This window comes from Notamacropus eugenii, chromosome 6, assembly GCF_028372415.1.
Source record: "Notamacropus eugenii isolate mMacEug1 chromosome 6, mMacEug1.pri_v2, whole genome shotgun sequence".
NCBI lineage: Eukaryota > Metazoa > Chordata > Mammalia > Diprotodontia > Macropodidae > Notamacropus > Notamacropus eugenii.
In genome coordinates this window covers 56,370,777-56,398,021 of record NC_092877.1, presented here as the reverse complement: position 1 = coordinate 56,398,021, position 27,245 = coordinate 56,370,777, and the positions used below count along the sequence as shown (strand labels likewise).

The window sequence follows — 27,245 nt, the reverse complement described above, 5'->3', positions numbered from 1 at the left end:
AAAATGAGGCCTAGGGAAGAGAAGACTCTTGTTTGAGGTCACACAGGTTCTAAACAGAATTTGATCCCAAGTCCCCAGATTATAGATACTTCTTATACAATATTGCTTTTGACTATTTGCCCCATGAGAAGATTTTGGCCAATAAGCTGCCATGGAACCAGAGTAGATCTAACTGGGCACTCGGATGTGACCTGAGGTTCCGAAACACTTGTCTTTTCCTTTCAGAGCAGATTTAGGAATTCTCCTCTGCTATTGAAGAGGTAGAAGGAGAGACAGGTACTCGAGTACTCCAGAAAAGTTAAAGGGGTAGAATGATTTTATAGCCTAGGTAGCAGGAGGTGTTTACTAGTGGTAGGGCCAAGCATTGGAATTTTTGTAATACTTAGACCTCAGGAGGGGAATAGAAAATTAACATTTATATAGTTCTTATGATGTGCCAGGCAGTGTCCTAAGTGCTTTTTTACAAACATTATCTCTTTGACTTTCATAATTATCCTGTGAGGTAGGAGTTATCATCGCCCTATTTTACATTTGAGGTAACTGAGGCAAACAGGTTATGTTGACTTGCCCCTGATTATACAATTAGTAATTGTCTTAGACTGCATTTAAACTCAAGACTAATATACAATATAAAAAAGTGTGTTGATACATAAAATGTTAGAGCTAGAAGGAACCTTAAAAAAGAGCTCAAAATTTCAGAATTGTAAGGAGATTATAGAGATTGTCTAGTTGAACTTTATCGACCTTTAAACCTACTAAACTACCTTTATCTTACTTATCCTTTTAAAAAATAAATTTTCATTTCTATCTTTTGTTTCTAATATTTGTCAAAAAATCTCCCAGGATCATGTTTCTCCTACTTTTAGAGAGTCATTCCTTAATTAATTAAAATTCCTTAATTCCTTAATTAATTAAAAAAAAAAACTTCTTTTTTTTTTTTTTTTTTTAAGAAAAAGAGTAGGGGCAAGAGCCAGCAAAATTGATGAATATATTCAAAAAAGCTTAAAAATATATGCAATATTTCTCACCTGTGAACCTTCCACTTTTGCAAAGGAGCAGAATGGGAGTGTTCTTCTGATCTCTTCTTTGGGGTCATACTTTTTCTTTGTAATTTAGCAACACTGATTTTTAATTGTGTTCTAGTTTTCTATTTACATGATAGTCATTACGTATGTTGTTTTCTTGGTTGTGCTTCTTTCACTCTGAATAAGTTCACGTAAATCTGTCTATGCTTCTCTACAATGCATGGTCATATTCCATGACATTCATGGGCACAATTTATTTAGCCATTGACCATCCAGTCAATCAGCATCTATTTTGTTTCCAGTTATTTGCTACCATAAAAGGACCACTGTGAACATTTTAGAGTATATAGGAGTCACCTCACATTTTATTAATGAGGAAACAGAGGTCCAGGGGGATGTGTGACTCTCTCAGTCATTCAGAAGTGACAAGAGTAAGGCCAAATTTCCTTAATTGTAGGCCTGTGCTGCTTCTAGTGTCACATAGACTTGCTGTGTCCACAACTATTTAAGTAACTAGTGAGAGGATCCCTTCCAGCTGAGGCCCTGGTGTCTGTGAATGTAGCAATGTCCTCAAAAACTTTTGTGTAGGTACTTTTGTTAGTTGGGAAAGAAAATGGCAGAGTGGAAGGAGCATGACTGTTAAGTCACCAGAGGGCCTGGGTTCAAATACCTTAGTCATTTACTGCTCATGTGGGGACTGATCTGGGACTCAAGATTTCTTATCTGTAAAATGTAAGGAGGTAGATTAGGTGGCCTCTGTAAGTTTCTTTCAGATCTAGTCTTATAATTCTATTATGTTGATTAAATGAGAAAATCACCTTCCCTTTTACCCATAGTAGTCTGGGAAAAAGCAAGAAAATATTTTTCCTTTACCTTAGGGTGACTGTTGTGGAAGATTTAGGCTAATTATCCTGACCCTTGGGTAACATTCTTTGGTATTTAAGTGATATTGTTTTGTGTGAAATAGTTTATTACAGTGGAAACAATATTAGACTTAAATCAGAGGACTTGGATTGAAATATCATCTCTGAAATTTCCTAAGCAAGTCTGAAATTTACTTCACAGCTTCTGAGAGCTTTCTTTTTTTGCAGGAAGGGAAAACAAGTACTTGCACTACCTACCTCTAGGAGTTATTGTAAGGAGCAAAGGAAGGCAAAAGTCTTTGCTCTCAAGAAACTCAGTCCAATGGGGAAGACAACCTATAAAAACTATGTGCAAACAAGATATATAAAGGATAAATGGGAGATAATCAACAGAGGGAAGGCACTAGCATTAAGGAAAATTAGGAAAGTCTCCTCGCAGAAGCTATGTATTTAGCTGAGTCTCGAACGAAACCAGGAAAGACAGGAGGCAGATAGATGAGAAGGCATATAGGGGATAGCCATCAACAATGCTGGGAGTTAGGAGATGGAGTGTATTGTGTGAAGAATATCAAAGGGGCCAGTGTCACTGCTGGAGAGCATGAATGTTGTGGGGAGAGAGATGTAAGAAGACGAGAAAATAGGAAGGGCTAGGTTTTGAAGGGCTTTAAAATTGGAACAGAAGAGGTGTTAGGGACCCAATGGCTTTTACTAAGGAGGATGGGTAATATGATCAGACCTACACTTGAGGAAAATCAATTTTATAATTGAGTGGGGAGAGACAAAGTAGGGAGACCAACCAATAAGTTATTGCAATAGTCCAAGTATGAGGTGGTAGGACCTACACCAGGGTCCAGTATCAGAGGAATGAAGGGGGTGTTCTGTCACCAACTTAATCATAATCACAATAATCACTTCAGAGTTTACAATGTGCTTTTCTTGCAACAATCCTGTGAACTAGGTGATTCACTTCTTTATCCCCATTGTAAAAAGGAAGAGATTAAGGCTCTTTGAGAGTTATGACTTGCACAGTTTATAAATGTCAGACCTAGAGTCAAGCCTAGGTCTCCTGTCTCCTAGCCCACTGTTCTGCTTTGTTTTGTTTTGCATGGCAATGCGGTATAATGAATAGAGAGGCAGCTTCGAAGGCTTGGGTTCAAGATGTGCCTCTGACTCAGACTGACTGTGTCACGCTGGGGAAGTCCTCTAACCTTTCAGCGTACTAGAGACTTCTCTACAACTATGAGATGAAATGAGAAGGGAGTTTCTTCTCTTGGGAATTCCTTGTACCAATGAAATCACAGGCCTAAATCACAGGCTTAATCCCTATTGATTTGTTCAGTATTTCAGTCATATCCTATTCTTCATGGCTGTTTGGAGTTTTCTTGGCAAAGACACTGGAGTGGCTCGCTGTTTCCTTCTCCAGCTCATTTTACAGATGAGGAAACTGAGGCAAATAGGAGTAAGTGACTTGCCCAAGGTTGTTGTGTTTCTTCTTCATTTTTGAAGAGGACCATGCCATCAGAGAAATGATGATATGCCTTGCACTTGACTTTGATTTAAGTGAGGGAGGGCTGTGCAAGGTCACCAGCCTCACTTTCTCCTCCTGAGCCATCTGGATCCAGTGACCAGATATTCATCAGGATGCCTGGAGATGGCCCAGGATGCAATGGGAGATTCTGGTCTTTCAGGCTAAGACCTTTACATGTACTCATTTAAAGTAAGATAATGCCCATTCACGGAATAGGCCTCTTTAAAAAGTAGTCAGGGATCACATGGCTAGTAAGTGTCTGAGGGCAGATTTGAACTCAGAAAGATAAGTCTTTTTGACTTTAGGCCTGGTACTCCATCCTCTGACACCTAGCTGCCCCATTGCTAAAATCATGCTAATTTGCTATATAACCCTCTTGGTCTCAATTTTCTCAACCATAAATAAATTGAAAAGGTTAACACAAGGTAATTTCTGAGATCCCACCAAACTGGAAACAATCTGATCCTATTTATCCTTGACCTTGAAATCCAGCAGGCAGATTTGGAAGTCTACTGTAGGCCTATATCTGAGTATAGAAGTAGTGACTTAACCAGGGGGACCTCACAGGAGCTTGTTTGAACAGGAATTTTGATCTTTAACTACAAAGATTTAGGGGGTTAGAGAGAGCCACTGAAGTGAGACTGAATTGGTTACTTAAATCCTGGTGGTTCTTCAGGTTGTCCACATCCCACTCCAGGAAGTACAGAGGTACTGTATCTTTGGAATGTGTTTGGAGACATTCCATTGCCCTGGGAGGAGTCTGGAGAGGAAAAGGCATTGCCAACTGGGGCTTCCTCCCTTCCCAGGCTTCTCTGGGCTTCCCTTAAAAAGGCGACTGAAGCCGCTGAGTCTATCCTGTATTATTGGAGCTGCCTAAACAAAGGGGACTGAACACTGGTATGGCAATGAGGATTTTATTGGTTTTATTCTTGGCTCTGCTACTTGGAAGTATACAAGTAACCTCTCTAGGTCTCCATTTCTTAACCTGTATAATGAAGACATTGGACTAAATGGTCTGTGATATCCATTTTAGTTCTGACACTTTATGGTCCTATGACTAGGAATCAGGGGTTAGGAAGTGCCTTCGTCTCTTCACCCTTCCTCTACCTGGTTTACATTACTTGTCTTTATCCACAGCAACAAGGCTGGTCTTGCTCAGGGACAGGCTATGGACCTGGAGAGCAATAACCAGGTAGAAATAAGGGTTGGGTTAGGAGCTAGCACCGTGCTTGTTTTTGATGGTCTATCCTTGGGTGATCTGTTTCCTGAGTCTCCCCCAAATTCCATGTACATAGGCTGCCACTCTAGTCTGCAACAAGTTGTCTATGCTGACTTCCTTTCTTGCTCTACCATGCTTCTTTGGCTCCCATACTCTGTTACATACCGCAAGAGGCCCAGTGAGGATGGAAAGTTGGAACGGGGATTTTTCACTCTGGGTCTACTATAAACTCAGTGGTTGGCATTAGGCAAGTCACCTCATAGAATATTGGTAGGAAGGGAAATCACAGGGCAAACAGTTCCATCCATAACTGATGAATGGATGGGTGAATGAATGAATGAATGAAAGCATTTATTATGTACTTACTATGTGCTGAACATGGCAATACAAATTTAAAAAGCAAAGAAAGTCCCTGATCTCAAGAAACTTATGTTCAAATGTCTTGATCCCCGGGATGATAACTGTTGGGGTTAGGCTAGAAGAATGGTTGGTGTCTGGGGGTGGCACTGCTTTTCTCATGGCCTTTGGGCTATCTCCGCCAGGGTATAAGGGGAGGTGGTAATCAAAAAGGCAGCAAGTGTTTGACCTGTCTGGCACACATGCTGCCTCTTGTCTCTCCCTCCTGGTGCCATGCTAACTCAACTAGACTAACTTGCCTGCCTTGCCTGTGGTAGGATGGTCAGCAATAATTGATGCTGGTGGTGATAGAGGAAGGATGGTGGGTCTCTTCTGCAGAGGAAAATATGTTATGTTGTTACTTCCTGTGCCATTTTAGTTGATGTCTTGACTGTGAGCTAACTTTGTACTCTATATGACTGTTGAAGATAAATATACCAGTTGGGGCTCATGACCTATATTTTTAAGGGAACAGACTAAAACAATACCCTTAATCTAGGTTAGGCATTTTCCAGGGATTCCTATTTGTGAGTTGGGGCCCCAGGCTACTACACTAAGTTCATTCCCCACCCCAGTTAGAAGTGATTCTCTTTCTCCATGAACTTCTTATGCCAGTATTTTAGGGCAGCTAGGTGGTGCAGTAGATAGAGCACCAGTGCAGGAGTCAGGAGGACCTGAGTTCAAATCTCACCTCAGACACTTAACACTCACTAGCTGTGTCTCCTTGGGCAAGTCACTTAACCCCAGTTGCCTCATCCTGGGTCATCTCCAGTCATCCTGATGAACATCTGGTCACTGGATTCAGATGACTCTGGAGGAGAAGTGAGGCTGGTGACCTGCACAGCCCTCCCTCACTCAGAACAAAGTCAAATGCAAGTCATGTCATTATTTTCTCTGTTGGCATGGTCTTCTTTGGCAATGAAGGACAAACACACACACAGGCCAGTATTTGACTCCACATAATATATATGTCATTTCTACTGCCCAAAGAGATCAGAAGCTCCTTGAAGGCAGAGATTATTACTTTTTTGTTTTTTTCCCCCAATATGCAATACAGGACACTATGTATAATAGTAGATTGTAGGTTTTAGATAACATATAATAGTTAATAGATTTATTTTTTTAACAATAAATATGATGTATATAGTCAGGCATTCTATGCGCATGTTTAGGGAAGAAAGTTCTCTGTTCTTTAGCTTAAAGACAAAAGCTTTGAACAGCTGGTGATATCCATCCCCCCTCTCTTTTTTTCCATCTTTTATTTATTTTCTGTCTAGCTTCCTAATTTTTATTCTGACTCACTTCCCCTCAAGTTCTGGATTCCTGTTTTGACATAAACAAGTGAGGCTTGCCCACCTGCTGATCTCTAATGTATACATTTGCTTAGAGTTAAATCAGGAAGAGACATTAGATCAGTTCATCCAATCTTGTCATATGACATAGAAGGGAACTAATTTAGAGAGGGGCCATGATCAGCCCAAGATAACTTGGCCAGTTAAGTTCAGCCACATGAAAGTGATTTTCCTAAAGTGCTATTTTGGCCTTTTCACCATTCTTACTCAAAAAACTCTTGTAACTCCCTATTGGCTTCAAGATCAAATACAAAATGCTCTGTTTGGTGTTCAAAGCCCTTCATAACCAAGCTCCCTCCTCCCTTTCCAGGCTTCCTCCCCCCAACACAGGCTCTTTGATCCAGTGACACTGGCCTCCTGGCTGTTCCATGACCAAGACACTCCATCTCTTGGCTAGGGGCATTTTCACTGACTATCTCTCATGCCTGGAGTGCTCTCCCTCTTTATCTTTGCTTACTGGCTCCCCTGGGGTCCTTTAAATTCCCATCTCTTCTCTAATTCTAAAGCCTTCCCTCTTAATTATTTCCTATTTTCCCTGTTTGTATATATTTGTTGGCTTGTTTTCTCCTCCACTAGAATGTGAGTTGCTTAAAAGCAAGGACTATCTTTTGCCTCTTTTTGTATCCCCAGAGCTTATTGCAGTGCCCCGCATATGGTAGATGCTTTATGAACGTTTATGAACTAAGTGGAGGAGCCAGAACTAAAACTGTGGTCTTCTGAGTCCAAGTCCAGCATTCTTCCTCCTATTTTCGTTGTTGTAAAGTTGTTTCAGTTGTGTCGGACTCTGTGACCCCATTTGGGTTTTTCTAGGCAAAGATACTGGAGTGGTTTGCCATTTCCTTCTCCAACTCATTTCACAGATGAGGAAACTACGACAAACAGGATTAAGTGACTTGCCCAGAGTCACAATCTAGTATGTATCTGAGACCAGATTTGAACTCACAAAGATGAGTCTTCCTGACTCCAGCACTCTATCCACAGTGCCACCTAGATGCTCCTCTTCTGTCCTAAGCTGCTTCTCCAGTGTAGGTTATAAACAGGTCATGGATTCTTCTCATCCTCAAGCTAACCATCTTCCTTCTCTCCTGCCACAACTTATAAGTGTTTCAGGTCTTAAAACTGTTTATGTGTGGTGACACTTTGGACACAGGAATTCCTCATGTAAAATCAAAAGAGAGAAGACATGGTAGTGAATACTATAAAAAATTACTTTTCAATAGCACTTAATATTCATTATAAAATGTAAGATCTTTGAGGGCAGGACCTGGTTCAATTTTGTCTCTACACTCCCCGTGGCACTCCCAGTGAAGGGCACGTGGTTGGTTCAAAAGGAATGTTCACTGAATGGGTTTTCATTTGGTTTTCACAACAGCCTTGGGTGGTATTAAGTAGAGATATTATTAACACCATTGTACAGATAGAGAAATAAGGCTTAGGAAGGTCAAGGTCACCAAGTTTGCAGGGGCTGAGATTTGAGCCAAAGTTTTGCTCTTTCCAAGTCCAGTGCTCCTTCTGCTGTGTTGCACTGAGCTTAGGCTTTTAAAGACTAGATTAGAGTTGTGCGCATAGTCACAATGAAGGAAAAGTTTATATATGCAAATAAAAATTTATTTATTTATTTGCTTATCTTTAAATGTTACTAAGGGATAGGGATTTATGCTTATAATTCTTGTAGGGTGCTTAATAAAAGACAGAATCACAGTGAGAAAAATTCCCCCACTCAATCAATCCTCTTATTTTTGTTTGGAATTTGAAATGTGTTCATTCATACAACACTCTGGGAAGGAAGCAAGTAGAAAGAAGGCATGCCCCTTGCTCTTATAGGCAAGATAAGGTTTGGATACACATACCTGCAGTGAGCTAGGGAGTTCAGAGAAGGGGGAGATTGATTGGGGGCACTGCTTTACATGTGGGTTGAGGAGAAGCAAGAAGCCTTCCTGGGGAGGCACCTTTCACATGAAGAGCAGGTAGGAAGAGACCAGAGAAAGTCACTAGAAGAGATGTGAAAATAACAGGATTAATACCACCCTAGAATAACTTTTTAAGGACTAAGCTTTCAGTGACTTCTCAAACCCTGGAGCCTCTCAAGCAGAGAACAGATGACCAATTGTCAGGGATAATGGGGAAGACATTCCTGTTCAGATACAGGTTCAACTAGATGAGTTTTGCACTCCCTTCTGTCTCTAAGACTGCCTTCTGAAGTAACACAATTTAAAAAAATGTTGGTATCTTTTGTTTTTATATCCTATTTACCAATGTAATTTCCTCCTCCTTCTAATCTTCCCTCCCAACAAACTATCCTTTATAAAAGGGAGTCTGTGAGCTGTAAAAAAAAAATACTTTGATGACTGTATTTCCATATAGTTGTGTTCCTTTTTAACTTATCTGTTTCATACATTTAAAAATATTGTTCTGGGATGGAGTCCATCGACTTTTCCCATGTTATTCAATGGATCCACAGTACAGAAAAGGTTATGAACTTCTGCTTTATAACAAAATAAAGAGGGAGAAAAACATTTCATCAAAACTGACCAACACATCCACCAAGTTCATCCATATGGCAAAATCATATGCCATCCCTTGAAAGTCATAACCGTAGAAAGCTTTATTTTACTCACTCGTTATTAATATCTATTGAGGGATTAACTAGATAATGTGTGTGCCACCATCATGGGAGACTTTTAGGGATGAGTCCAAATGGAAGGATTCCCTACAGATGGAAAATCCTCTAGGTCATCCTCTTTATAGATTAAATCTGATTTGCTGATTAAATCAAGCCCTAGGACACTTCAGAACTTTCTAAAAGAAATCCATAATGGTTCAACTATCTATACAGGAGAAACTAAAATAAATATATGTGTGTATATATTTACATGCATGTATACATATGTGTGTTATAAATGTGTATATATAATATATGTATGTATGTGTGTGTGTATGTGTGTGTGTGTATATATATATCTTGGACAGACTCTGCAAATAGACAATGAAATGGGTCTAGAATGGAACAGAACAGATTACATCACCTTTTAGAAGATGAGTAGTGCTTTCAAAATCCCCAAGCTTTCTCTCTGAACAAGGCCCATCTTTTTAAACACTGGTATTCTTCTCGTGATGCTCTATGACTAAGTCATGGAATAAAGTTCCATATGACCCAAGACCCAATAGACACGCACGTGGTAGGTAGGCAGGAGTAGGTTGCAAGGCATTATTAAGTACTGCATGCATGAGAAGCGGCATTAAAAGATGAGAAGCTGCATGATTGGGAAAGAAAGGGGACAGGTCATATGGCAAGAGAAAGTGATCACAATGGACAGATAACTTGCTCTGTGGGCTTTCAGGCACTATCCAGAGATCTAGAGGAAAGGCCCCTTTATGGGTTAGTTGGACTGCCTGCGGAGGACTTAAAGGAGAACATGAATGAGAGTCATATTGGATGAAAGGGCATGAATGGTTTGGGTTTTAAATAATGGGTGAAGTATTCCTCTCAGTGAGATCACAGATCCATTGAGATAAGTCATTTTGTAGCTGATTTCTCTGTCTTCCTTTCCCCACCATCCCTGTTCCCATAGTCAACGCTAAGGGATGTTCCTTAAGAGATATTCCATTCTATTTTTATCTTTGTAGTCTCAGGACCTAGCATAGTACCATAGACATAGCAATCCCATAAAATGTATTTGTTAACTCAGATTGCTTTTTGTAATTCCTCTACCTTCCTTGACCTTCTTCCTGCAAGTGATGAATTGCCTTTTAGAAGACATTTCCCAATATACAGGACCATTTGCCGGAACTGTTTAATCTAACTCTGCAAAAACAGATCTGCTTACTGGCTTCCTTCCTTTTCTCCCTCCCACAGCTGGTGGCTTCTCAGCATCAGGGAAAATCTGGGCCAATCGATTTCCTTTCCTGGCTGTGACTGGAGGCATGTCAGTGCTTAAGACTGGGTATTGCAGGGACCACTCTGAGCAAGCATGAGGTTGGAGGAATTGTTTTTTAAAGGCCCTAATTTTTTGCCATTTTGACTCAGACACATGACCTGCTTGAGTTAACAGACAGTGAAACCTCTCTACATTAAAGCAGAACTTTGGCCTTGGAGTCAGGAGACTTGGATATAAGTCTTGACTTTGCTATTGATTAGCTCCATGACTCTCAACAAATTACTTCCCCATTCAGGGACTTAGTCTTCCCCTCTGTTAAATGGGACTAATAATCCTTGCCTGTTTCCCTCTCAGGAATGCTGTAAGGATCAAAAGAGTTCATGCATGTGAAAGTGCATCCTAAACCTTAACGTACTGCATAAACAGTAACAATTAATTCAACTAATAATTAAGCTGACATTTATTAGCACAGTGCTTGGCACATAGTAGGTGCTTAATAAGTATTTATTGATTGATTGAATGATTGATATTAAGCACCAACTATTTATCAGACACTGTGCTAGATGCAGAAAAAAAAATGAAACAGAATAAAAATCCCTGACATCCAGGAGATTATATTCACCTGGGGGTGGGGTGGGAGGAACACAGTCACAGATAAATCAATAAAAATATGTGCAAGTAATACAAAGAAATTTCAGGAAATTAAGAGCATTCACAGTTAGGGAAATTAGGGAAGGCCTTAAGTAAGAGGTGATCCCTCAACTGTCTCACAGGTAACTAGGGATTCTAAGACATAGCTGTGAGGAGGACATGCAACTCACCTGTGCAAAGCCCTTGGCAAGAGGTGGATTATCATGTATACAGAAAAAGCTACTAGGCCATTTTGCCTGGGATGGAGAATGGGGATATATGAAAAATAGGTGGGGATTCTGATAGTGGAAGGTCTCCAGTGACAGACTGAGGGTTTCGTTCGTTTATTCCTACAATAGCCACTAGGAAACAATGAAGATTCTGAGTAGGGCTATATACAAGATCAGATCTATATTCTGGGAATATCATTTGGGCAGCTGTGTGGAGGACAACTTGGAGAAGGAAGACACCAGAAGCAGGAAGATGAATTAGAAGTAACAACCCAGGTTAGAGGTGTTGAGGGACTAAGGATAGCAGTTATGTGTGGACCAGAAATTGATGAGAAAGGTATTGGGGAGTTAGATCCAACCAGATTTGGTAATTAACTAGATATGTTGTAAATACTAAAGAGTAGAGCTGCTGGTGGCTCTAAGGCAGTAAACCTGGGTAACTGGAAGGATAGATTCCAACAGAAGCAGAGAAGTTTGGAGGAGGGAGAACATTTTGGGGGAAGTAGACAAAGTCCTGTTTAAAACATACTGATTTTGAGATCCTGATAGAACCTCCAGGTGGAAATTTCCTTGGGCAATTGATGGTGGGGTGCTTTAGCATGAGTGAGGTGAGGGCTTGATAGGTAGAATTAGGAGTCATCTGCATAGATGTGACGATTGTACTCACGGGAACTGGGGAGATCACAAAGGCAGAAAGTATAACTACAAGAGAAGGTCCAAGACAGAGCTTTAACACTCACTTAGAGAGCAGGAAAAGGCTGATGATTGACTAAAGGAGGCTAAGATGGAATGATCGATCAGGAAAGGAACCAAGAAAGAGTAGTACCATAAAATCCAAAGGAGGAGAGAGTCCAGGAGGAAGGAGTAGCCCATAGTAACACTAATAATCCAATAATTTTATATAAAATACACGAGGGAGCTATTAAATAATGCTGAATAGAGGGCCAGCTATGGAATGAAACCTGAGTTCCAGTCACATCTTTGATACACACTAGCTGTGTGAATGGGGGCACTCACTTAATCTCTAAATAAACCTGAGCAATTCTCTAAGAATTTAAATGACAAATTAATTGTTTATCTGCATTAATGGAGTGAGTTTCCACACCTGGAATCATACCCAGCTTCCCCCATAATGACGGAATTCAAGATCCAGACTGATATAATAATTTTAAAAGTTACAATTAATCACTGCAGATTATGTAAGGAAATGGAAGAAACTGTGTACATTTTCCTGCAGATTAAAAATTTAGCACCTACAAAATACTCAGCAAGACATAACCTGAAAGCCTAAATTATACATCAGAAACTCATCATCTTTCACAAACGCTTGCTAAATCCCCACACTACAAATACAGACCTTAAAATAGCCTTAAGAATTTCAAGAAATAAACTGTACTGGAATTGGATGTGGACACACACACTTAAAAAAAAAAAAACAGTTGCCCACAATCTCCTGAATATAATAGTAATCCATAAAAATTTAATACAGTAGTTAATACATATCCCCATACAAAATATTCATAATCTTTGGATTAAAGAGATTCCAAACTAGACAAGTCTAAGAAATTAAAATCTTGTGGAGACAGGATGAAGTACATGTCAGTCACTCTGGAGATGGATCATCCTGAGGATGCTTTTGGTGAGCCTACAGAGGATAAACTTATTTCCTGCTACTTAAATTCAGTTCCCCAAAATAGCTGCTTTTTAAAAATCCTTCTCTATTAATCCTTCTCTAAATACTGTTAAGTATTTTTTTCAATATTCTTAAAACATTTTTTTTTCAAATCCTTGCTGTGCCATTTAACTATCTTTTTGTTCTTAGACAAATCACTTCCTTTTCCTGGGTTGCACTTCCCTCCTGTGTAAAATGAGAGGGTTGGATTTGATAAGAACAAAGGTCCCTTCTGGCTTTAAAACTATGCTTCTAGGATCCCATATTCTGTAAAATAGGTTGGACTAAATAATGTCTGAGATCTCTTCCAGTTTTAATATTCTACGATGTTTTATGGCACTGAGAAAGAGAAAGGCAGATTTGAATGTCTGTTGTCATTGTTTTCCCAGGGATGGTAGTCTAACCTGGGGCCGAAGGTAGGGAGAAAAGGCCAAGAGGGGCATGAGGAAGGGAGGGCTTCAGAAGTATCAGTGACAACAAAGGAAAACATCTGGGATCTTCCCAAACCAAACTGCCCTCCTCTCTGTTCCTCACTCACGATCTTCCATCCCCTCTCTCCGTGTCTCTACCCTGGCCATTTCCTGTGCCCCTATTCACTCTCTCCTTCTCTCTGTTTCTTTAAGATGTAGCTCAGGCATCATTCTTTGCATGAAGTTCTTCCTGGCCCCTCAATTGCTAGGACCCTCCCTCCTAAACTACCTTGTATTTAACTCCTTTGTTTCCAGTTTTATTCCTGGAAGCTGAGTGTTATGGTAGTTGGAGTGCTGGGCTGATGTCAGGAAGACCCCAGTTTAAATTTGACCTCAGACACTTACTAGCTTGGGACAAGTCACTCAACCTCTGTCTGCCTCAGTTTTCTCATTTGTAAAATGAGGATAATAATAGCACCTACCTCTCCAAGCTATTGTGAAGATATAATGAAATCATAAATTATGATTATTTTTATTGAATGAATTTTTAAATTCAGTGGAACACTTGAAATAAAAATCATTTCATTTTTGTTCAGTCATGTCCTACTCTTCATGATCCCATATGGGGTTTTCTTGGCAAAGATGCTAGACTGGTTTGCCATTTCCTTCTGTGGATTAAGGCAAACAGAGGTTAAGGTCACACAACCAGTGAATATCTGAGGATGAATTTGAACTCCAGAACCAGTGCTCTAACCACTGAGCCACTTAGCTGCCTATAATTATTATTATAATAGCAACTGACATTTACATATTGCTTTCAAGTTTGCAATACCTTTTTCTCACACTAACCCTGTGAAGTAGATAAAATGTGTTACTCTCACCTTTTTATAGGTGAAGAGACAGACTCAGTGCCAAAGGTCAAGGTCATTCATTTCCCAGTGAGATTGCAACTTCTTGCAAGCAGAGATATTTTTTTCTATTTGTTCCTCCAGCACCTAGCAGAGTCCCTTGAACCTAAAAGGTTTTTAATAACTACTTATTGATGGATGGATTGAAGCATATGTTGTAAGACTGGGTTTTAGTCTGGGACTCTGACCTTCTCTAGTTCTATGACCTTTGGCACCTCTAAAATGATGATAGTAACACATGCCTTCCCTACTTCACGGTTGGTGTGAGAAAAGAGCATTGTAAACCTAAAGCAATAGTAAATGGAGGTTGCTATTTCATTTCTAATATTAAAAACTTAGGGAAGTCACCTAATCCTTCTAGGTTTGTTTCCTAATCTGTAAAATGAGAACCTCTGCTGCGCTGTGCTTCTACTTGGTAAATTAGCCTGGTGGTGGGTGTGAACTGTCTATGGAAGCAAGCTAGGGGCCCCCTGTGTTACTGGGGACAGACAAGTCAATCAGGACACATGGAATCCCAGTGTTTGCACATAATCGGGAAGGAAGGAAAGTTCTTTCCTGTTCTCCTGACAGTAATTTTTCAACAACAGGATATTTCCCTAGGAGGTCCTCTTCTCTGAAAACAGTGTGTTTTGTTTTTTTTTTTTCCTTTGGACAGCTGGTCATGCAGATCCTATAGCAAGGAGTGAATCAACAAGTCATGGAGGGGCCAGTGGTCCCGGGGAATGCAACAGTAAAATGTTTCATCCCAGACGCTGAGTCCCGGCCTAACCAAGAGGAGGAAGAGGAGGAAGGATGGCAGCAGTGCTTGGCTCCCCTGATGGAAAGAAAGTCAATGGGATCCTTGGAAAGGAGAGACCAAGATTGGAGGAGGAATGTTCTTGATGGCCTTCAGGGACCAACCAGACTCATCAAGGCTCCCAAGCTTCCAGGAGAAAAGGAGAATGAAGAAACCTTTGAGTCAGGAAAGATGGGTAGGAATTCCATTCACCTCCACTGGCTTTCTTTTTCCCTTGGGTTTTCCTTTTCTCTTGCTTATTTTTTCTCTCATCTTCTTTCTCACAGGAAGATAGATATCTTCTCCTAGTCATAATTTTCTTTTTTCTTTCTAAAAGTGTGAGTATAGTCAAGGGATGAGGACAAGAAGATGAGTGGCATTTATTGTTAACAGAATAGAGGTATGTTAGGATCACAGGATTTGAAAGCATCAGGATCCTTAGAACATATTAGACAGACAGATACTTAGAAAGCTTAGAGCATAATCCCTAGAATATGTTAAAATGGAATGCTAGAAGAGATATACTTAGGGATCATCTAGTCCAGGGGTTATGGACCTGAGGTCCATGAACTTGTTTTTTTTGATATTTTGATAAATGTATTTCAATATAATTGGTTTCCTTTGTAATCCTATGAATTTTATTTTATGCATTTAAAAACAATATTCTGAGAAGAGGTTCATAGGTTTCACCATACCTTCAAAGGGGATCATGATTCAAAAGAAAAAAAAAAGGTTAAGAATCTTGATTTAGCCCAGCTCCCTTACTTTATAGTTCTGGAATTTGAGGCAGTAAGTGAGGCAGGCTGCCCCAAGTTACACAACTAGCAAGGCAAAGCCAGGACTCAAACCTAAGTCTACAGAATCTAAGTTCATATTCTTTTCACTGCACCATGAGGACATGGTTTTCTAAAAGGGGTGCCAGTCAAAGAGCCAAAAAGTGAGAAAAAGTTAGAGAAGTTTGCCACTAATCCCCAAGACAGTCTGAGCAGATAGAGACTAATAAGAACAGACCCTTTGAGAAGCAACTTTGGGGGTTGCAGAGAATCCCCCAGTCATAAAGTTGTGGAAACTGCCAAATGGAAGGAGCTCTTGGAAATCTAGTTTAACCTCGAATTTGCTTTGAATGTTTATTACTGAGTGACCTTGGACAAGTAACTTACCTCTTGATGCCTCAGTTTCTTTATCTATAAACTGAAACTAATAGTTGCCTCCCTCACAGATCTGTTAAGGGGATTCAAACAAAATAATGCATTTAAGGTGCTTTGCAAATCTTAAAGTGTTATAAAAATGTGAGTGGTTATTAATACAACATGGTACAATGGAAAAGGCACTAGCTTTGGAGTCAGAGAACTTGAGTTCAAATCCTACCTTTGATATTTACTGTGTGTGTGTGTGTGTGTGTGTCTGTGCAATCTTTTCCAAGTCAAGTCACTTAACCTCTCTAGCCTCTATTTCCTCATGTGCAAAATGAGGGGTTGGGTTAGCTGGCCTCAGAGTTCCTTTCCAGACCTAGATTTATCATCATATATGATCTTCTGTGGGGACCTTAATACCTCACCAAGTAACTCATTTCATTCAGTGGTTAGACAGCTCTCATTGTTAGGAAGTACTTCCTTTCATTACACTGAAGTCAGCCTCCTTGAATTTCCCACTCATTGAACCCCTAGTTTTGTCTTCAGGGACCAATCACTACTTCAGACTCTCTTACTCACCATACCCTTTCTCATACTTGAAGAAAGCTGTGATGTCTCCCTTCTCCCCTATCTCCACTCCAAATCTTCTGACTTTGTAGAAGGAACTGGCAATTTGTAACCTAGAGAAGATGAGGCACCTGGATTGGAGCCCTAATCTATCATTTACCAGCTCCGTGACCTTTGAGAAGTCACTTACCCTCCTAGTCATCTGTTATAATGGTCTAATAACAAAAACTTCTATTCTTAAAGTATTCTACATTTCCCTAAGTTCCTTCATTCCAAAAATCCTGTGTAAGATAGAGACTGTGTACCAGCAAAGACCTTGGTATACCCAGGAGCACCTTCTGTACATCTGCTTTTCTAAAAGGGAAGCAACTTTTGAGGGGTCAACAATCTACTTTAATCAAGCCCATATATCATTCACTTAGGTCAGGGGAAAAAGTCAACATCCTGAACTTCAGAGAAAATACAAACAGAGAAATAAAGACCAACAGACAGGGCTTCCAACTGTCTGACTGTAAGCAATACATACAGCACAAATCAACAGAGAGATCCAACTCTCTGACCATTACATACATTCATATCAGAGAGAGAAGCACCAAAACTAGGTTTTCAAAGCCGGGGGACCCCTAAGCAGCTACCCAGAGTCTTGTCTGGTCAAACAAGCACTTCCAGTGAGTAAACCCCAAAGTAAAACTTCACCTCAAAGTATTTATGTACTTTTCAGAGCTGAAGGGCATGATCTTCTGACCAATTGCCTCAATAGAAGTTAACAAAAGGTATTGAGGCCTACTAATGGGTGGGGAAGATCTTTAACTCTTCCCCCCACCCGCCATTAACATTAATTACAGGGAGAGAGGCAAAAAGATACATTATCATAATGGAATAGATGGAAGGTTGGGCTTGAAGTCCCAAAGATCTAGGTTCAAACCCCACCCCCGACCAAACTACAAATTACTTAACCTACCTCAGCTTCACCTTCCCCACCTATAAAATGAGGATAACCAAAGCTGTGGTATCTATCTCCCAAGGCTGTTGTGAAGTTCAAATGACACAATGTATGGAAAGTGCTTTGCAAACTTGAGAACACTGTATACACTTCAGTTACTGTTAGGATTATCAAGTAGTGTTATTTCTACCCTGATAGATGAGGCAATTGAGGCCAAGGGAGATAAAGTGACATCTCTGTTGACAGAGATGGTCTTCTGATTATTTGTACTATGTACTTCTGGGGCAGCTAGGTGGTGCAGTGGATAGAGCACCAGTGCAGGAGTCAGGAGGACCTGAGTTCAAATCTCACCTCAGACACTTGACACTCACTAGCTGTGTGACCTTGGGCAGGTCACTTAACCCCAATTGCCTCATCCTGGGTCATCTCCAGTCATCCTGATGAATATCTGGTCACTGGATTCAGATGGCTCTGGAGGAGAAGTGAGGCTGGTGACCTGCACAGCCCTCCCTCATGCAAAACAAAGTCAAGTGCAAGTCATGTCATTATTTCTCTGATGGCATGGTCTTCTTTGGCAACGAAGGACAAACATACTACCTCCTTCAGAGGGTTAGTTTCAGAGATTGAGGGGCTCAGTGGATGGAGTGCTGGACTTGGAGTCTGGAAGACCTGAGTTCAAATATTGATTCAAATCACTTAGGTGATGACCTCCAGCTCTGAAAAGTGTATATGTACTCTGACTTGAAGTTTTGTTTTGGGGCTTATTCATTGGAAGTGTTTGTTTGGCCAGAGGAGACTCTAGGAAGCCACTAAGGAGCCCCTTACCACCCCTTCCCCCCAGATGTTAGTGCTTCTCTCTCTGGTAACTGTGTATGTATGTATGGTTAGACAGTTGGATCTGTCTGTTGATGTTCTGATGTAGGTACTGCTTATGGTCACACACTTAGAAACCCTGCCCGTTGGTCTCATTTCTCTGCTTATATTTTCTCTGTTGGTGAATGTAATTAAAGTACATTGTTGACCCCCTCTGCCCTTTAAAGTTGCTTTCCTTTTAGAAAAGCAGATCTAAGAACCTGTGCTAGCAGGCCATCCTGGATGTGTCTGGGTGCTTGCTACTACAGGGGTGGAGTGGAGAAGAAGACCAAAAGCCAGGTACTAAAGGTATTGAAAAAGTTTGGAAGGGAGCCTTGGAAGTTGGGATGTGACAGCAAGAAAGGTGGGAGGTGATCGACAGTGGGGAGTAGTTGACTCAACATTTTCAAGCACCTGGAAATTTGAAAAGTTGGTGACTGAGTGATGATTGGTTAGTTGGTTAATTTCTATCCTTCATTCTGGAAGACATCTACAATGATATCACTGTGTCCGAGACAAGACACAATATGTTGTCTGTGACTGATCAGATCAATATAAGCTTGAAGTGTTCTACCACAGGTTAGGCACAAATAATCCACATGAACATTTGCTGAGTGATAGTGGAAGAGGAATGATCATTTAGACCAGGGAAGGACTTTAAAGGTCATCATATCCAACCAACTCATTTTATAGAGAAGAAAATTATGGCCAAGACAGGGAAAGTCACTTGGGATAAGAGATATAGAGCACTGGGTTACATCATAGCAGAGCTTAGTGTGAGGTGGCTGGAATTTTGACTCAGGTCACAGTTTAGAAGTTGATTTAAACCTAGGTCTTGTGATTCCTCATGTAGGGCTCCTTCTGTTATGCTAGTGAGAAGAAAGGAGTATGCCTGCTTCACTTCTAGCTTTGCAAATTGGGGGTATTGAGAGACATAGAAGCTGGAGGGTTACCAGGGACATAATATCTATCCTTATGAGGAGAGCAGGGTTTTATTATTTAAAAAACTTTAAGACATTGAGGATTTTATTGATGATAGAACAGAGATTCCCAAAAGCATATTGGAATGGACTTAGCAGTGATTTCACTTGAGTTGGAGTAGGACCACAGAGATGTGATGGAGATGTGAGGGATAACACAGAGCAACTACATTTACCAATGATGATTTTGGGATGGGACTAGGAGGCTAATACAATAGGAAGCTGCCTGGTGTGACATACTCCTTTAGTGTCAGAATACAGACTTAATACATTGGTGTTTGGCTATAATTCCTTAGAATCCAAGGATTCAGAGGTGGAAGAGATCTTAGACATCATTTAGGTCACTTCCCTCCTTTTAAAGAGGGGTAAACTGAGGCTGAAAGAGAGAAGGAGGCTTGCCCTAGGTCACACTAAGAATTAACAACAAAGCTGGAAGGTTCTGTTAGCTACACCATGCTACCTCTTCACCCACTTGACCTTTGTTCCTTGATGAAGGCAGTTGGACTTTTGGTTCCACTCAGGGAAACTGAGGTCTGTTTCTATATGGTTTTTCTTCTCTGAGTAGCACAGAAGACCCCTTCCAAGTCTTTAGGAATAGGTATCTTTACAAAGGTGTTATTCTCTAAATCACCCATTGTAGGTGGAGTTCTTAGCTTTGGCTAGAGAATTTATCTGGATCACCATCCATAAACACCTCCGGTCCCCTCTCTAGGACTCAATTCCCAACACTCTAAAATGATGGTGGTGGGTAGGATTTAGGTATTCTTAATATTCAGTCCATGACCTTTTTAAAAAAAATACATTTATTGATAACTGTATTTCAATATAATTGGCTTTCCTTTATAATCCTATGCATTTTTTAAATGCATTTAAAAGCAGGATTCTGAAAACAGGTCTTTAAGGCTCCATCAGACTGCCACAAGGTTCTGTGACACATAAAATGTTAAGAATTCTTGGACTAGATTATCTTTTCCAGCTCTCCAACCTGAGATCCTACAAAATCTAAGCCTTAAACTCCACCTGCTGCCTCTGAAGAAGGTCCTCTCTCTATGTCTGCAAACAGGCAGGGATAAGATAAGAAGAGTTTGCTCCAGCTGCCTTCCCTGTGGTTATGACTCACTGGGGAAGCAGACCAAAGGACATAGGTGGCAGCTTGACTAGGAAATAATGTGATTTACAGCCTGCTCTGAGCACCTCATGAGCCCAGCTCACCCTCTTGCCAGGGTTGAACATCTGCCAAACCAAAGCTGGCTCAAGTTGATAGCCCCAGAATTATTGCATCGGCTTGTTTTATTTTTTCTCTGTCTCTCTGCCCCAAGGTGAGAGGGGAAAAGCACTTGGCTGTGTTCACACGCATTCTTGTATTGATATTTGTCCTGTTAAATTCCTCTAAGATACCAGCCAAACCCCCAGTTCAAATAGGTACTTGTCATCATTGGCAGTCAAGTAGGAGGAGAGTGCTGGCCCATGGGAACTGCCCTTTGTGTAGTGGGAGGAGAGAGTGTTGGCCCATGACAACCATCCTGTGTGTGAAACTAAGAGGTGTTCTCTCTTCCTGAAAGTTTAACAGAAATATACTATAACCAAACAAAATAAAGGATCACAGGACTTGGAGCTGAGATTTTATAGTCTAGTCTAATTACCTTTTCTCCCCTCCTCTCCCTATTTTTAAGTTTTAGTGAGAGGTTACATGGCATAATGTATAAGGAGATGGTCTCAAAGTCATCAAAACCTAGGTTCAAGACCTATCTGATACATACTAGCTGTATGACCCTAAGCAAGGTACTTAATTTCTCTGTACCTCTCCATTCTCACCCCCAATTCTCTAAGATTAGGAATTGTATCACAGAGTTCCTTCACAAGGTGTATCCCTTACCAAAGAAATAGCAAGTCTGATGCAAAAAAAGACAAAAATGTTTATGGCTCTTAATCCTATCAGTCATTTTCTAGCATATACTCTCCCAGCCCTCCCTCATTCAAATCAAAGTCAACTGCAAGTCATGTCTTCGTTTTCCTAATATCATGGTCCTCTGAAAACGGACAAATACAACAAGTATTTTGTCCCCATCCCCAGCTCTCCCTTGAAGCCTTGCTTGTAACAAAGAAAGAGTTTAGCAAAACCAATGAAAAAGTCAAATTTGTCTTGATTGTGTATCGCGCACCCTTTACCCATAGTCCCCCACATTTCTACTGAGGGAGAGAAGTGTGTTTCATCATCTCTTTGAAATTGAGATTGTTCATCACAATCCATCTGAATTTAGCTGCCATCATTACTATCTTTTGTTTATTATAATTCCTCGTTCTTCCTACTTCATTACACTTTATTTCTTATAAGTCTTTCAAAGTTCCCATGAATTTCTCAGTCATCATTTTTTATGATGAACTAGTACCCTCCACTCCATTTTACAGATAGAAAAACTGAGGGCAGAGAGTGAAATTGACTTTGCTAAAGGTCGAATAGCTAGTGAGTGGTGGAAGAGACCAGTTGAGTTCAGATTTATTGATTTCATTAAAGTAGTTATAGCAATAAAGCCTTACTTATGTCTCTTGTACTTATAAAGAATTTATTTCTCTCAAACCATACAACCACCCTGTGAAGGAGGCAGAGGAAGGCTTATTTTCTCTAGTCTAAAGCAAAACAAAGTGGGAATCAGAGAGGTTAGGTAACTTGATCATGGTCACACAGCTCACTCTCAGTCCAGTGTTATTTCTGTCAAGTTGTTCCTGATAGACAGGAACATTTGAAGGAGTTCATTTTAAAGTCCCATACTAAATTAAATTTAAAATGTTACTGAAAAGGCATATATAGGCTGGGTATTCCAGTCAGGACAATGACAGATGTGAAAAACTGAGTGAATTAGTCTAAAATCCCATAGCCAATGAGTGACAGAGCTTAGAATCTGAAACTATACATTTTAATTTTTTTATTTATTTCTTTAAATATTTCCCAGTTACATGTAAAAATCTATATTTAATTTTTAAAAATTTGAGTTCAAAATTCTCTGGAGAAGGGAGATGGCTTTGTGGTCTCTGTCACTTAGGTGAGTCACTTTTAAAACCCCTCTGACTTTCATTTTCCTCAATGGATGGGGAGAGGTGGGCAATCACACTTATACTGCTGACCACATAAAGTTGCCATGGGGATGAAAGGGGATCATGGGTATGAAAGTGCTAGAGCGTTGGGGCCTAGGTGGGGGCAATGAGTACCCTGAGACCCCCTCATCACCTGGAAGCTTAGCTTGCAATCCAGTCTTAATGGAGATAGAAAACAGCTGTGAGGCAACTAGGATGCTAAATGCTCAAATAAGTAGTGGTGAGGATTAAAGGCTAGAGAAATGTTCAACTGAGACCAGTCAGTCTGGGCTGGAGTAGTCTGGGGAGCCTTTGGTGGGGAGGAGGAAATTTGACCTGACCTCCAAATCAATTCAGTCCATTAAGCAAAATATTAAGTGCCAGATGTAGGTATGGAACTATGCTGGGCATCAGAAGTATAAAGACAAAATGTGTTCTTGAGGAATTGTCATCATCATCACCACCACCATCACTGTTGTCATCACCACCACCATCATCATCGTCATATTTACATAGCACTTTGAGGCTTTCTAAACACTTTACAAATATTATCTTATTTTATTCTCATAATAACAGGTACTATTATTATCCTCATTTTATAGATAAGAAAACTGAGGGAGAAATAGATTAATCATTGACTTGACATAGCTAGTAAATGTCTGAGGCTAGATTTGAACTTGGGTCTTTCTGACAGTAGGTGTGGTGGTCTTTCCACCTAACCTCATCTTACTACTTGGAGGAAGGGTTTAGATCAGTGGGGAGATGGGAACGGGGTCTTTCAGGGGAACGGAATAATTTGTGAGTAGAGGGGCAATAAAACAGCTGTCCTCGAAGGTAATTGCTCATGCATAAGAGAATAGTGTGGTCACATTGTAGAGGTCTTGGATGTCAAGCACAGGAGTTATAGATTATAGATTCAGAGGTGAGGGGTAGGGTCAGGGAACCCTAGAGGTCATCTTGTCCAGTATATTCATTTGATAGACGAGTAAAAAGAGCCCATAGAGGGTAAGGAGCTAAGCCTAACGTCTGAGGAAATGACAGAGCTTAGATGCAAACCCAGGTGCCCTGATTCCAAATCCAGCCTTCTTTGGCAGGCAATGGGGAGCTAGCAAGAGTTTAAACAGGCTAGTCACATGAGGAAAGAATATTTTAAGCAAAGTCTCTATTTCCAGTTCTGAGAAGAAAGAGAGACTGATGAGAGGAAAGCAGCACAACGTCGAGATTTAATCAGACCAGCAACACTACACTTGAATCCGTAGTCAGTACATTCTGAGCTTCTGGCCAGCATAGCCCAAGTCCTACCCTCCCCATACTTCAGTGCTTCAAGGATGTGGAAAGTCATAAGGTGAGGCCTGCTTTATCCAGGCAGAACACAAAGTCTAGCCAGCTTAACAACTCAAAGATCACTGGCTTTAAGATAGATCGATAGAGAGATAGAGAGATAGATTGATAGATAATCAGATAGGTAATATGCAAATGTATGTTTACAGATACGCAATACGTAAGTATAATACTTATATATACTCACATACATGCAACATAAACACACATACACATGAATACATGCATATATAAAATATGTGTATGTGTGTATAACTACATACCTATATATACACATACACACATATGTATGTGTATTTATATATAAACATGCATGCATATGTGTATGCATGCACATATGCACACGCACATGTGTGCACACACACAGTATTTCATTAGTGTAGAGATCCCTAGGTTGGGAATGTCTCTCCAAAGAAGATCAGCTCCACTGCATTTTATAGTGTCAGAGGATTGCTTGGGCAATGAAAGATTAAGTAACTTGCCCAGAGTCACAACCAAGGCAGGACTTTGGGCCAGGTATCCCTGACTCCAAGGCCAGCTCTCTGTTCACTACACTCTACTATGTAGTATGGTTCTCTGTACACTATACCACAATATAATATGACCACTGACTATCCTGTGAGCTCAGGTAGAATTCTCTCTAGACTTATCAAAGCTGGTTCTTCAACAATAAACAAAGTCCAGCATCACACCCATATCCCATACAATGACCTAATTTTTCTAGTGTGTAGCAAGTGGAACAGATTGAAGGAAAGGTGGTGGTGCTGGAGGTGGTGGTGGTGGTAGTGGTGAGGGGTGTGTGTGTCTGTGTGTCTGTGTCTGTGTCAGTGTTGGAACTGTACTATAACAGAATTTTCTTTTAGGAGACAAAGCATGGTAGCTGTGAAACCCTGGATTTGGACTGGGCTCTGGGCCAGGTTCAGCTGCTAACTCACTGTGTGTTCTTGGGCCAGTTAATTCAGATCTTTAGGCCTCTGTCGCCAAGGGAACTCAGGGTATTGGACTAGACTGTCTTTAAGGTTCGCTCCAGTTCTGAGAGAGACACAGAGAGACAGAGGGATAGAGAGAGAGCTTCAGCATTCTATATGCTGCTGAATTTTGGTATTTTTAACCTTGTTGGGAAACTTTGTTCACTTTCACAATTCTTTTTCTTACAGACACTCGGCTCTCTGATGGCTGCAGGGCCAACGTGGGGACATCTCTTGGCCAGATGGCAACTTTTCCAACAGGTACTAAGTATTACATAGAAAAAGAGCTTTAACTAGGGTGGGGTGACAAGAGTTTTGTCCTGGTCACAGAAGCTTAGAAGGTGCATATATTTAACACACACATTCCTTTAGTAGTACCTGCATGGAACAACTTAGCTCAGTCCTTAGGCACATAGTAGGCACTTAATAAATGTTTACTGATTAACTGAACGTCTTAATTATTTCATTTATTATTTTCACACCTTAACGGAACAAGTTGCTTTGCTTTCATGCTGTTTTTCCTGGGCACCAAAATGTCTAGTTCAGATTTACAAACTCTTCTAAAATCACTTTTATCACATCATTATTCTATTTTTAAAAATGTTTACTTTATTTTTTTGCACTTAGCATTATTTTCCAATGACATGTAAAGATAGTTTTCAATATTCATTTTTGAGAGACTTTGAGTTCCAGATTTTCATCATTCCTCTGTTTAAGGTAGTCGTACTTGGGCTCCGAATCTAAGCTGGGATTAAATGTGGGAACCTTTCTGTTTTTCTTTGACTCTTTTTATTTCTGTAGAAAGCCATGTTTAAGATCACGGTCAGTCACTCCCCAAACCCCCAGCAACAGTCTATAGATCTTAGATACAATGCAGGTATCCCTCCTTTCCCATAACAGGGATGTTCCTGGAGGAGTTTATCAAAGTTTAATCTTTATTTAAATATACTGGAGAGATTCACTATTTAAAGAGTACCTGGGGCAAGTCTGTTTGCAACAGGGAAAAAAGCTATTTTCATACACTAACAGTCATTCCCTGATTCATCTTCTATATGCCTGGAATTAGACAGGACTCCATAAATTGGGTCCTTAATGAAAGTAAGAAGACCAGGCTTTCTGTGGACAAATGGAAGAACGGAATGCTGTGAGCATAGGATGAGAGTGGTGATTTCCTGAGGTGTTTTGGGGGTCTTTTGAATGGCTAGTGAGTAACCACAAATATCCCCCTGTATTTAATTTAGAAACAAAATGCCCTTTCATGGATTAGGCAAAACAAACCCAAGCATCTCTGTAAACTTATCATATGTTGTGACAACAGTTTCTGTTTGGGGTGACAGTTATTAACCTAAATAATGCCTTTCGTATTTAGAACAAGAAATTTTTCAGAAGTTTTGCCAAATAGTAACATGCTGTGACCTTGGCTGACTTACTTCCTTCTCTAGGTCTCAGTTCCCTTATCTGTAAATTGAAGGGTTTGGTCTCTGTGGTTTATAAGATTTCTTCTAACTGGCAATCTGAGTTCTCAGGTCCCTTCTAATGCTGTGTTCTGGGACATTGCCAACATCTTAACTCTGAATAACCTTACACAGTGGCAGTGAAATTTTCTGTACGTTAAGGGAGGGACAGCAAACAGTGGGTATATATGTTCCTATGTGAGAGTAGGGATGAAGACGTATGAGGTACAGAAAGTACAGAAAGAAGAAGTAGAGAAATGTTTCCCAATGAATACAAACATCTGCTGAGGCTCATCAGAGGAGCTTAGGAATGGATGAATAAATTAAAAAGCATTTATTAAGCATTTATATTCCAAGAGGTGAAGCTACAGATATAAAAGTGAAGATAGTATCTGTTTTCAATGAGCTTATATCCTGATGGGGGAGACAACAGCTATGGTGGAGTAGTGGCCACTTTGCTTAGGAATGAGGAGGCAGTGGGATGGTAAATGGAGAAGACTGACACACACTCTTTAGTGGAGTTGTGGTCATTTTGCATTGGAATGATGGGGCAATGAGACGGTGAATGGAAGAGACTGACACACCCCCTTTAGTGGAGTTGTGGCCATTTTCCATTGGAATGATGGGGCAATGGGATGGTAAATGGAGGAGATTGACACATACCCTTTCTAGTAGCAGTGATGATATTGATTTGATTATGACTCCAGAACTGGAAAGCAGGTGAGAAGGAAGGGTGAGGTATGACGAGACGATGACCAGGAGGTAGAGGGGAAGTATGGCTACAGACCTCCTAGATATAATTGGCCATGTCAGGATCTCACCCTTCAGGTCAGCAAGGTCCTAGGGCAGAAATTCCAGAGCTGAAAGGGTGAAGCCCTTCAGGGCGCAGTATCTGGTTTTCTCCACATGTATTTTTTTCAGTAAGCTATGAAATGAAGTTAGTCCATCTCTATGAAGCCTTCAATAATTTACAATAATGTTTATTTAAAATAATAATAATAAATGCCTTCAATTTCAGACCACAATGAGTAATTAACCTAAAGCCATCA

General features: G+C 40.4%; 1 protein-coding gene across 8 annotated transcripts in view; it reads left to right on the top strand.

Annotated features, from left to right (window-relative positions):
• SH3TC1 (SH3 domain and tetratricopeptide repeats 1) overlaps positions 1-27,245 on the top strand; it is a 104,078-nt gene that overhangs the window by 32,733 nt on the left and 44,100 nt on the right. For 7 of the 8 annotated variants that reach the window (XM_072620143.1, XM_072620142.1, XM_072620139.1 and 4 more), the window contains 2 exons: positions 14,767-15,082; positions 24,932-25,003. In XM_072620143.1, coding sequence (XP_072476244.1) covers positions 14,984-15,082; positions 24,932-25,003 — 171 coding nt within the window. In that variant the 5' untranslated portion in view covers positions 14,767-14,983. Of the gene's footprint in view, positions 1-3,556; positions 4,314-14,766; positions 15,083-24,931; positions 25,004-27,245 lie in introns of those variants that run through there. The other variant, XM_072620141.1, reaches the window with a different exon arrangement.